Source organism: Periophthalmus magnuspinnatus, chromosome 5, assembly GCF_009829125.3.
Source record: "Periophthalmus magnuspinnatus isolate fPerMag1 chromosome 5, fPerMag1.2.pri, whole genome shotgun sequence".
Classification (NCBI taxonomy): domain Eukaryota; kingdom Metazoa; phylum Chordata; class Actinopteri; order Gobiiformes; family Gobiidae; genus Periophthalmus; species Periophthalmus magnuspinnatus.
This window is the reverse complement of record NC_047130.1, coordinates 13,353,310-13,365,820: the sequence shown is the minus strand read 5'-3', so window position 1 is coordinate 13,365,820 and position 12,511 is coordinate 13,353,310. Positions and strand designations below refer to the sequence as shown.

Genomic DNA, 12,511 nt, shown 5'->3' with positions numbered 1-12,511 from the left:
GTAAGGGTAATTTTAGGTGTAACCAACTGGATTTCAGCATTGAACATGGTCTGCGCTCAGGTCTGAGTTTTGTCTCTGGTCTCTCCTCAGTCCCTGCTGTCCCCCGTGGCCTTTGGCTTTGGCTGTGAGTACTTTGCCCTGTTTGAGGAGCAGGGTGTGGGGATCCAGTGGTCTAATCTTCTGAACAGTCCTATGGAGGAGGACGACTTCAGCCTGAGGACCACCATCACGCTCATGTACGTGGACGCGGTGCTCTACGGCGTCCTCACCTGGTACCTGGAGGCTGTCTTTCCAGGTCAGACTCACCACTGTGGGCTTCTCTCTGGGACTGGTTTAGATTGAGAGTTTAGTTCTGTTTTAGTCCTGGTTTAGTTCTGCCTTGGTATTGATGGTATAGAATAATCGTGAACTACATACAATGTCCAGTCAAAATGAATGAACTTTGTTTTAGTTTAATCCTGGTTTATTCTTTTTGCTGGTTTATTTCTGGTTTCTGTCCTGGTTTAACCTTTGTTGAGATATGGAAGTAGTCTTGGTTTAAGTTTAGACCCAGTTTAGACTTGGGATTGAACTGCTTTAGGCCTGGTTTAGCCCTGGTTTAGTCCTAGTTAATTTCATAAGTACTTTATATAGTTTTCAGTAATCTCAGGTTTTAATAAAACAAAAATCTTCAGTATTTCCTTTCTTTTATTCTTTCCTTTCATTTAGTCGTTTCCTTTTCCGTCATTTGGCTCTTACCTCTCTGGACCTGGTCTGGACCTGGTCCGGACCTGTTCTGGACCCGTTCTGGACCTGGTCTAGACCCGCTGCCTGGGTAAATCCTGCACTCTTCTTTTCCTCCTTCTTCCTCATACCCTGTTTTTTCTGGAATCCTTTCACTGTTGTTTTTGCTCAAACCTGTGCCCACAATAGTGCTGTGATCCCCCCTGCAGGTCAGTACGGGATTCCGCGGCCCTGGTTCTTCCCCTTCACTAAGTCATACTGGTTTGGAGAGAAGGATGGAGGCACCAAGATCCCACTCAACCGGAGGAGGAACCCTGGAGGTGAGCCCAACCCTCCGCCATAAATTAGCTATCAGCACAGCCCATGCTCTCTCCTGATTAGTGGACTGGTTTCATCAGATTAAACGTCTCATCTTTCTTCCTTCTTGTCACTTTCTCGCCTTTCTCATCTTTCTCGCTCCTCTCTCTACTCACTCTCTTCTAACACCCCTCTCATCCTTCTCTCCTTTCTCCCCTCTCTACTTCATCTTTTTTCTCTCTTTCATCTTAACCTCTCCCTCCTTCTCTCCTCCTCCATTCTCATCTTTCGCCTCCACACTGTCTCCTCTTCTCACTCCTCTCTCCTCTTCTTCTTCCCTCCTGTTCTTTCTGTTTCCTCCTTTCCTCCTGCTTCTCTGTTCCCATCTCTCCTGTCCTGTCTTATATGTACAGTGATAGTGATGGAGGAGGAGCCTGCTCACCTGGAACCTGGGGTGTACATCGAGGACTTGGTGAAGGTCTACAGGCATGGGAACAAGCTGGCCGTAGACGGGCTCACTCTGGGGTTCTACGAAGGACAGATCACATCCTTCTTAGGACACAACGGAGCCGGCAAGACCACCACCATGTGAGTCCTGCTTTAGTCCTGCTTTAGTCCTGCTTTAGTCCTGCTTTAGTCCTGCTTTAGTCCTGCTTTAGTCCTGCTTTAGTCTAGTCTAACTTTGTCCTGTTCTGTTTCATCCTTCTTGGCCACCAGAGGGCAGTGCTAGAAGCAGTGAATGATTCCCAGTGTATTCGCAAAAGGAATCATTCAGAGCTTTCAGTATCTCCCCATGGAGGTCATCCGGGATTCATAGAACTGTAGTTAAATTTGTAAGTCTCATTTTAGTCTGGTTGAGTCTATTTTAGTTTAGTTTAGCCCTGCTTATCCCTGTGTTAGTCTCCACTACTTCAGATGACAGGAACCGGTATTTCCAAGTCAATACCCTTGTGGGTCAAAAAAGTTTATCTAAAACAAGTTTTGTTTTTTTTTAATCTAAAAAAAGTTTTGACTAGTTTTACAGTTGACATCCTGTTGTCTGATTGAAAGCCGTGTCTCTTCTGATAGGTCGATCCTGACAGGCCTGTTTCCACCCACCTCTGGGACTGCCTACATCCTGGGCAGAGACATCAAGACAGACCTGAGCGCCATCCGCCAGAGCCTGGGAGTGTGTCCCCAGCACAATGTCCTCTTCAGCATGTGAGACATGTCTAGTCCTGGTCTAGTCCTGGTCTAGTCCTGGTCTAGTCCTGGTCTAATTCTGTTCTAGTCATGGTTTAAATTTGTTCTGTTCTAATTCTAATTTTGTTCTTGTTAAATCCTGATTTAATCCCAATTTAGTCTTGGTTTAGTCCTAGTGTAGCCATCTTTTTGTCTTGCTTTAACAACACAGTTTTAGTCTTGGTCTAGCTCTGGATCGATCCTGGTTCAGCCCTCTTCCTTCGCCCTGCTTTATCCCTGTCTATCTTAACCCCAGTGTCTGTGCCCCCCAGGCTGACGGTGGAGGAGCACATCTGGTTTTACGCCCGTCTCAAAGGCCTGTCGGAGGCCCAGGTGCGCTCTGAGATGGAGCAAATCCTGACGGACACGGGGCTCCCTCACAAACGCTCAGCCCGCACGAGCGCCCTCTCGGGGGGCATGCAGAGGAAGCTCAGCGTGGCGCTGGCCTTTGTGGGTGGAGCCAAGGTGGTCATCCTGGATGAGCCCACTGCTGGAGTGGACCCCTATGCTCGCAGAGGCATCTGGGACCTGCTGCTCAAGTACCGCATTGGTGAGACAAGTCGCCTTAGACCTGGGTTAGACTTGGATTAGACCTAGTTCAGACCTAGTTCAGACCTAGTGTAGTCCTGTCTCAGTCCTGTCTCAGTCCTGTCTCAGTCCTGTCTCAGTCCTGTCTCAGTCCTGTCTCAGTCCTGTCTCAGTCCTCTCTCAGTCCTCTCTCAGTCCTCTCTCAGTCCTCTCTCAGTCCTCTCTCAGTCCTCTCTCAGTCCTCTCTCAGTCCTCTCTCAGTCCTCTCTCAGTCCTGTCTCAGTCCTCTCTCAGTCCTGGTTCAGTCCCTGTTTCCGTCCCTGGTTCAGTCTCTATTTCAGTCTCTGTTTCACCTCTGTGTCTCTGCTCAAGGCCGGACCATCATCTTGTCCACTCACCACATGGACGAGGCGGACATTCTGGGGGACAGGATCGCCATCATCTCCCACGGAAAGCTGTGCTGTGTGGGCTCCTCCCTATTTCTGAAGACCCACCTGGGCACTGGGTACTACCTGACCCTGGTCAAGAAGGAGCCTGAACCAGAGCCCTCCATGTCCTCCTGCAGGAACTCCTCCTCCACTGTGTCTGATTGCAAGAAGGTACTACTACTGATGCTGGTACTACTACTACTACTACTAGTACTACTACTACTACTGAAAATACTCCACTGTGTCCAGCTGCAAGAAGGTACTAGTGCTGCTACTGCTAAAAACTGCTACTACAACTACTGTGAAAACACTCCACTGTTTCTGACTTCAAGAAAGTACTACTGTCACTACTACTGCTGCTGGCACTACTACCACTACTACTACTCCTGTGAAAATACTCCATGTCTGTCTGCAAGAAGATACTACTACTACAACTAGGGTTAATAATGCCCCTACTGTGAAAATACTCCACTCTGTCTGACTGAAAGAAGGACCTTTTACTGTATTGTCTACTATTCATAATACTACGACCAGTACTGGTACTACTTTTACTATTATTGTTACTGCTTCTACAACTATGCCTGGTTTGCTGGTTTGATCTCCTGGTTAATAAAAAACTTGAAGTCCCTTTCTATCACGTCAGATTGGTACGAAAATATTGTCAGTCTCTGCTACTAGTAGTACCACCATTTCAGTTCTAGTGCTCATACTACACTTCCTACTACTATTTCTACTATAATTACTGCTGCTACTGCTGCCACTACTACGACTGCTCCTATTGCTGCTACTATTCCTACCAATACTAGACTTACTACATACAATGTACTATTATTGTTCAACTACAACTTTTACTACTTCTTGTTGTACTACTGCAGCTGGTGCTTGTGTGTTGTCAGGATGAAGATGGTGCGTCGGTGAGCTCCAGTGACGCAGGACTGGGCTCTGAACATGAGAGTGAAGCAGCCACTATCGGTAACACTCCTTTGTGTTATTCAAATGCAAATGTATGTGTCTGTTCGAGATGACATGAACTGTACCGTACTGCCTGTACTGTGCAAAAAGGATGTGCAGCTTGATATTATTACTTTGCTTGGAATGTTCCATGGTATGGCATTAAACTTATCTATTAAATTACAGGTGGACAAATGCATTCTTACTGTGATCTAGTCTCCATGGAGATAGAAAAGTTCAATGCCATTTTGTGGAACATTTGATGACACGGAAAATACAAATCCTTCAACCAGAAAAAAAAGTTATACTGCGCCTTTTAATGTGTGAAAGAATTTTATGAAGAGTAAAAACTTAATCTTTCCATACTCTCTGTCCTCTTTCTCTTTTTTGTTTCCTTGCCTCTCGCTCCCTGTCAGACCCTCCCAGCAGCAGTGTGGGGGGAGCCTCCACAGATCCCCCTCCTGAGCACCCCCTGGTCCCGGCCAATATAGCCCAGGTGTCAGCGCTGATTCTGGGGCACATCCCGGGGGCACGCCTGGTGGAGGACCTGGGGCATGAGCTCACCTACATCCTGCCGTACTCTGCTGCCAAAGATGGGGCCTTCGTAGACCTCTTCAGGGCCCTGGACCAGAATCTGCACCAGCTGAGCATCTCTAGCTATGGAGTGTCCGACACCAGCCTGGAGGAGGTGGGCACAAATCCTACTTTAGTTTGAGTTCTAGTCCTGGTTCTAGTCCTGGTGTTAGTCCTGGTTTTATTCTGGCTTAGTCTTGTTTCATTTTAATAGAGATTTAGATTTGTTCTGATGTAGTCCTGCTTCAGTCCAGGTTTAGTCCTGGTTTAATCCTGTTGTAGTACAGGTATAGTTTTGTCCTGATTTAGTCCTAGTTTAGTCCTGCTTCAGTTCTGGTTGAGCCCTAATTTAACACTACCGTCGTCTTGATTGACTTTTTGTTTTATTCCTGGTTTGCTACTGGTTTAGTCCTGCTTCAGTCTTGATTTAGAGTCTTTTCATATTCACACATTTATAACAGCAAAATTTGAACTAAACAAGGACTAAAGCCGAAACTACACCTGGAGTAGACCAGAACTAAAGAAAGACCAATCAAAGTTTACCTCAGGACTAAAATGGGCTCAGTTTAGGACCAAACAATGACAAGTGTGATCACACCATTAGTCCTGGTTCCTTCCTGGGTAAGTGGGTTAGTCCTGAGTTAGTCCTGAGTTAGTCCTGAGTTAGTCCTGAGTTAGTCCTGAGTTAGTCCTGAGTTAGTCCTGAGTTAGTCCTGAGTTAGTCCTGAGTTAGTCCTGAGTTAGTCTTAATCAATTCTGGTTTCAGTCCCAATTTAAACCATCTTTCATTATCGTCCAACTGCCTGGAGGAGGGTGATCTGGTACATTTTAGTGAATTCTGCTGTATGATAAAATTGTTCTCTCATCATTATTTTTCCAGATTTTTCTCAAAGTGGCAGAGGACAATGGAGTGGACACAGAGGTTCCTTCAGGTGAGCTCCACACTGGTGTAATTCTGTAGGGATGGGCCAATGTGGATTTTTGGAGCCAATACCCATGTCTGATATTTGGCCTGCTGCTGTGGCCGATAACCGATATGTGGCGATACCGATATTCAGCTTTTAAAATCCATAGCGACCTCCACAATTGTATCTTAAGTGGAAGTAAAGATCAAAAATGAACTTGTCACTTTTGTAAAAATAACAACAGAATGCAAAAAGTCCCTAATTTTGTGGTGTGTTCAGATGGCACTCTGCCGGTGCGGCGCAGGAGGAGGACCCATGCTTTTGGAGGAGGGGACCATCAGAGCTGCCTCAAGCCCTTGACAGAGGATGACCTGCAAGGCAATGAGTCGGAGGGAGACCCAGGTCAGAGCCCCCTTCTGCCCTTAAGCTCCATGCACCATGTACCACGGGCACTACCAGTCTGACAACTATATGACACTAACCACACCTGGTTATTACAAGTAACCTCAGTGTTTAAGTATTTAACCTCATCTGAATCTAGAAGTGGCCATCAGAGCTCATCAGACTCATGGAACACATCTACCAAACATAACTAAGCAAAGAACTTCTCCAAACCAGTTACAACAGTTGTTTTTGCCTTTTGTGTGACTGTCTGACAGACAACAGACTGGACTGTCAGCATAGCAGTAAGGCCATTGGTCCTTACTTTGCCATGTCGCAGTGGCAGAGTGGTTAGCATTTCTGTGTGGTGTTTTCCCCATCAACCTAAAATAGGTAGTAGGCTAATATTCCAGTTAGGTCATCCTGACAAAGACTCTGGTTCATACACACACAACAGTAGTGACATTAGCGACGGTCCCTTTTCACATATGACTACATGCGTGAAATGAGCGGAGAGCCACATGACCAGCAGTCAGTACAGTAAGTTATTGAGAGATGCATGTAATACATAACAGAACCAGCGTGCATTTAAAAAGGTTTGGAACATTAGTCTTAATTACTTATTACAATGCAATGTTTGTTATTGAGGTTGTGGTGCTAAAAAGTACTGCCTATGATCAAAAAATGGTTTGCGGGCCCCATTCACTCATCTCCTCGTCTGCAGCAGAAGGACTGAGGGAGTCGTCAGGAGAGCGGTGCCATCCAGGCAACCTGAGCTCAGCAGAGCTGAACTTGGTCAACTTGTGAGCGATATCACTTGCAGTAAAATCCATCTTCTCTGTGATTGGCTCATGCTGTTCCTGTCTTTAGCAGCGGAGGACTCTGATTGGCTGAACTGCACAGATGGTAAAGGCTCGTACACTGAGGCTGGCTGGGCTCTGAGGAGGCAGCAGTTTGTGGCTCTCATGTGGAAGCGTTTCTTGTACGCCCGGCGCTCTCGCAAAGGATTCTTCGCTCAGGTACAAGATCAAGACATACATCACTTCAAACATGCATTCATACAGTGAGCAGGCTCACTTCTCCACAGATCTGACCTATATTTTGACCTAGTAGCATCAACTGTTTGTTTCCATTGTCATAAGCTTATATTGCATTTCATACTCTGGAACATTCCAGGCAAAGTAATAACATTAACATGGAGACAAGCAGGTGGCAGACGCTCCACCAGAAAAGTCCCATAGTGTAGCTTAATACTGCAATTGTTTGCTCATCAAAACACATACCTGGAGCATTGGTTAGTTTCATTCAAATTGTTGCCCCCTAGTGGTAATTCATGAAGCTCCTCTGTGATTTTGAAGTCCATTTACTTTTGACCAGACTGATCTGTTCTTTCCTCTACTACACGGTAATCAACTCTTGCACTAGCACCCAAAAATCTCTGCACTGTATTAGCAGATGGGGTCATTACGTCCTCTGCTGGCATCTTGTGTATTACATAGTACTACTAACTACTACAGATAGACCACTCTTACCCGTGTTCCTCACCTCTGACCTGTGTTTCTGACCTCTGACCCTTGTTGTGGCGTGCAGATCGTGCTGCCGGCTGTATTCGTGTGCATCGCTCTGGTCTTCAGCCTCATTGTTCCGCCCTTTGGGAAATACCCCAGTCTGGAGCTGCAGCCCTGGATGTACGAGGACCAGGTCACCTTCATCAGGTAGTGCAACAGGGTCCCACAGGGGTCACACAGAAGGTGTGGGGTCAGAACGGGGTCAGAATGGTTTAGTCCTGGTTTGGGTTTTTAGACCTGGTTTAGATGAGAGGTTAGGTCTTGTTCAGAATTGATTTATTCTTGATTTCTTCTGGTTAGACCTTGGCCTGGTTTAAACTTTGAGCTTCCAAACTCATGCGTAGTGTAGTGTGTTTGTGCTCAGAACCCCTCCTCTTTCTATTTGATTAAAATGCTTTATGTTGTTGTCATAGCAACGATGCTCCTGGCGAAGCTAACATGCAGAAGCTCCTCAGCGTTCTCCTGGAGGACCCTGGCTTTGGAACACGCTGCATGAAAGGCTACTCCATACCGTGAGTTGTACTAACACAGGATTATTGGGGGAGCAGTGGGGAATGATGTTGTATCAGTGCGGCAGCTAACAACTCAAAGCTAACAGAGAAATACTCACAGCAATGAATACAGTGATATTTTACCACGTGTCCTTGATCTAACACACCTTTAATATTAAAGCAAAAGTGCAACAAAAGCAGTGGTGGAACACAGAACTTTACACACAGCGCCATCCTCTGGCACAAAAAACAACTGAACACGGAGCTGCTCCTGCTCTGGATAAACAGCTCATTGACCCCACTCAGCACTAGGGCCCAGGAAGTGTCACCTCCAGGTGGGAAAAGTAGAGAGACTGTATAAACAGTGTAGAGTTCTCCATAGTAGCAGGCTCCAGTCTGGCTGAACCTGCATATTTGTAAAAGGCTTAAATGTGTCATGATATATTTAACCACAGGGCTGGGTTATATGGAGATAAAAAACTTTTTGTTTTTGTCTCCATATAAGGGTTTTTTGTGTTAAATGAAGCAAAACACAACTCTAGGTATGTTTATGCTGAGGAAACAACATTAGGACATAGATCAGAAAAATGTGGTCAGTGTAGAAAACTGGATTTCAAAAACGTTGAAGGGTTCATTTCATATATTTCTGTGATCCAGGCTCTAAAATATAATGCTGTTTTTGTCCTCCCTGGTACCATGCGTGTGTGTGGTGTGTGTGCACAGTGATGCCCCCTGCACCATGGGAGACGAGGACTGGTCCACCCCTCCTGTGCCGGAGGACCTGCTGGAGCTCTTCTCCGCTGGGAACTGGTCCATGAGTGATCCGTCTCCCGCCTGCTACTGCAGCTGTGATGGCAACAAGAGGATGCTCCCGGAGTGTCCGGCCGGAGCTGGAGGCCTGCCGCCCCCTCAGGTCAGGAGACAGTAACAGTAATCCTTTATGTGTACTTTCTGTTACACACATGTGTAACTTATGTAGTATGTGCTGTGTCTGTGCTCAGATGAAGCTGAGTGCCACGGATTCACTGCAGAACCTCACCTCCAGGAACATCTCAGACTACCTGGTCAAGACCTACGCCCAGATCATTGGCAAAAGGTACTACTGCTCTTACAACCACTACTACTACTGTTGCTACTACCACCACCACTACTACTGCTGCGACAACCACCACTAATACCACTACAACTGCTGCTATTATCAGTAGTGCTGCTGCTGCTCCTGCTGCTGCTGCTGTTAATGCTGTTGCTGCTGTTGCTGCTGTTACTGTTTCTGCTGCTATTACTACCATAGCTACTACTGCTACTGATGTTGCTGCTGTTATTACTTTTACTACTACTGATGCTATTTCTACTGCTGCTTTTATTGCTAACACCTCTACTGCTTGTATTACTGTTGCTGCTGTTGCTGCTGCTGCTGCTGCTGCTGCTGCTACTACTACTACTACTACTACTACTACTACTACTACTAATACTACTACTATTAATGCTGTTTCTGCTGCGGCTTCTGCAACTCTTAAGCTATGGCTGCTGTTACTACTAATCATACTATTACTAGTAGTATTGCAAGTATACTCCTACAGCTAGTTAGTGCTTCTGGTACTCCTATTACTACAACTCCAGCTACAAAAATACTCCTATTCTTAGTACTGCTACTACCACAGTCATTACTGGTGCTGCTATTCTACTGCTACTGCTACTGCTGCTGCTACTGGAATTAGACCTTTAGCCTCTGACTGGATCACATGTAAAGAAAGTAGTTTAGTTTAGTTTGATTTAGACCAAAAACTATAGTGTAAAAATAAACATTAACATATATATTTCATTATTTTTTTATTTTTTAGTATCCATAACCATAAATCTGTTTCGATTTTACCCTAAAAAATGAGACTTTTTAGTGAAACTAGACTTTAACAAACAGAATGTGCCTGTGTCTGTTTTAGTCTCAAGAACAAAGTGTGGGTCAATGAGTTCAGGTCAGTCCCTTCAACGTCATTCCTCCTCTTTCTCTCTTTCCTCTTCCTCTCACTTCATCTGCTCTTTTTCTCCTTTCCCTCCTCCTCCTCCTCCTCCTCCCTATCTCATCCCCTCCTTTCTTTGTCCTCTTCTTCCTCATCCTCTCTTCTCCTCCCTCTCCTTCTTTTCAGTTCTTTCTTTATCCTCTTTATCCTCTTCCTCTCTTTCTTCTTCTCATCCTTCTTCTCTCCTCCTCCTCCTCCTCCTCCTCTTCATCTTCCTCTTCCCCATCTCCTCCTCTCTCCATCTTTTCGTCTTGTTTCCCTCTTCCTCCTCTCCATTCTCCTCCTCTATTTGCTCTCTGATCCCCTCCCTCCTCTTTCTCTTCTCCCTCCCACTCACCTGTGTGTTCTTACCTGAGCAGATATGGAGGATTCTCATTGGGCGCTCGCAGTACTCAGGTCCTGCCTCCAGCCAATGAGATTGATGACGCCATAGAGAGGGTCAGGAAAATCTTTGAACTGGAGAAGGTACTACTTTTACCACCACACTACTTTTACAGTTACTATTATGATGGATCAGTATGTAAGATTTTGATTTTAAATTCCATAAACATGACCTATCTGTGTCCCCAGATACAAGGTAAACATGTTCATATCAAATATATGTTTTACTAATAACGATTGTAATGCTGATTTATTCTTAATCACAAAAAAACACTTGACATGATGACCCATTCATTTGTTAAAATTTGGTGTTTTGCTTCGAGACGATTATCTAATGATAAAGGAGATAAAGGAGAATGAGTCTCGCGTGAGTCTCTAATTTGTGTTGCCAGTTTCAATGCTGAAATTGAGTTGGTTTAAACCTAAAATTCCTCTCTGATCTGAATGGTCACTACCTAAACCACGGCACCTGCAGACAATTATGAATCAGTGCTAGTGCATCACTGAATTATGAGAGGTTCTGAGCTTTCGCACGAGGTATGTGGCAACACAGATTCAGTTGTGATCTTTTTAAAACATTGGCACAGGCTACATACAGTTCCTTTGTTGTTGTTGTATATATTTTCTCCCTTTAAGTATTTCATTTGATTTTTTTAAGCATATCTTTTTAACTTTGTGCATGCCCTTATTTGTATTTGTATTTATTCAGTGTGTTTATGTTGCACTTTTTCACCGAAGCAAGTTCCTAGTTTGTGAACTGTGTTCACAGACTATGGCAATAAAAGTCTTCTGATTCTGATTTTATTATACTACCTCAATCCTCCTGCTGCACCTCTCTTTGTGTCCTGCAGGGGACAGCAGCGGACCGCTTCCTGGACAGTCTTTCAGGGTTCATCAATGGCCTGGACACCAAGAACAACGTCAAGGTCTGACTATCCACTCGCATCATGTTTGACTTTAAAATCTTATTCTCTTACAAAAGTGTGCTAAAAGGGGACACATTATGCAAAATCCACTTGTATGAGTTTATAACCATGATTCGTCATCATTAGTAGTTTAACTCAGAGTTGTATTCCGATTGAGGTGATTCAGGCATGTTTGGGGAAATCATGCAAATCAGAGTACATCTAAAGATCTTAAATTTAAACAAAAAAAGGTCCTATATTATGCAAATTTCACTCTTGTGAACTTTAAGCCATGTTATAATGTTGGTACCTCCTCAAAACATAGCTGAAGTTGTGTTTTGGTTCATTCACAGATGTTTGTGTGATCCTGGATTATTAGGCTGTCTGCATCTCCCAAGCTCAAAATACTCTGTTCTGCCTTGAGATGTCATGAAGCTGTAGTTTTCATGTTAACAGCTATTTTACCTTTAGTTCTGCAGAGACTGGCAATGCCAGGTCTGAAATGATCCAAATTATTCTATTGTATATGGAGTTTAAAAACACAGTGGAGCACTTCCTGTATTACCACATGACATCACAAGGTGGAACAGCGTGTTTTCAGTTTGAGAGAAGAACTCGGCCTAAATGTACAGGTTTATGTAGCGAACGTGGAACAAAAGACAACTCCAGGTCTGTTTGTGATGAGGAAACTACATTATAACATGGTTCAGAAAATGGTGTAATATGGGCCCTTTAATAATGCACTGATGTTGACCCTGGCTTGTTTATAAATGTACATTTGAAAAGCTTATATCTTGAGTACATCTAACTCCTGTGAGTGTGGTAATAATTTGGTCCTGTCTTGGACCTGGTGTAGATCTGGTTCAACAACAAAGGCTGGCACAGTGTGGGCGCCTTCCTCAATGTCATGAACAACGCCATCCTACGTGCTGCACTGCCCCCAGAGGCCGACCCCACTCACTACGGCATCAGCGCTTTCAACCACCCTCTCAACCTGACCAAGGAGCAGCTCTCCCAAGTGGCACTGTAAGGAGTGGACTTGGGACTGAAACTAGGGGACCGAGACCCAAAATAAATGCCAACCTTGACTAGTATTCATAGTAGTGTAAATTGTTTTGTATATTTGGTCCTAACACTTCTG

The 12,511-nt window shown here is 44.7% G+C and overlaps 1 protein-coding gene across 1 annotated transcript in view; it reads left to right on the top strand.

Moving 5' to 3' along the window:
* The window catches only part of LOC117371415 (phospholipid-transporting ATPase ABCA1-like), a 51,628-nt gene that overhangs the window by 27,073 nt on the left and 12,044 nt on the right, over window positions 1-12,511 (top strand). The window contains exons 17-35 of the mRNA XM_033967096.2: window positions 91-295; window positions 933-1,043; window positions 1,434-1,608; window positions 2,089-2,220; window positions 2,514-2,791; window positions 3,142-3,368; window positions 4,094-4,169; window positions 4,565-4,836; window positions 5,602-5,653; window positions 5,906-6,028; window positions 6,881-7,026; window positions 7,598-7,722; window positions 7,989-8,087; window positions 8,790-8,979; window positions 9,068-9,162; window positions 10,007-10,039; window positions 10,444-10,549; window positions 11,317-11,391; window positions 12,227-12,396. Coding sequence (XP_033822987.1) covers window positions 91-295; window positions 933-1,043; window positions 1,434-1,608; window positions 2,089-2,220; window positions 2,514-2,791; window positions 3,142-3,368; window positions 4,094-4,169; window positions 4,565-4,836; window positions 5,602-5,653; window positions 5,906-6,028; window positions 6,881-7,026; window positions 7,598-7,722; window positions 7,989-8,087; window positions 8,790-8,979; window positions 9,068-9,162; window positions 10,007-10,039; window positions 10,444-10,549; window positions 11,317-11,391; window positions 12,227-12,396 — 2,690 coding nt within the window. The remainder of the gene's footprint in view (window positions 1-90; window positions 296-932; window positions 1,044-1,433; window positions 1,609-2,088; window positions 2,221-2,513; window positions 2,792-3,141; window positions 3,369-4,093; window positions 4,170-4,564; window positions 4,837-5,601; window positions 5,654-5,905; window positions 6,029-6,880; window positions 7,027-7,597; window positions 7,723-7,988; window positions 8,088-8,789; window positions 8,980-9,067; window positions 9,163-10,006; window positions 10,040-10,443; window positions 10,550-11,316; window positions 11,392-12,226; window positions 12,397-12,511) is intronic.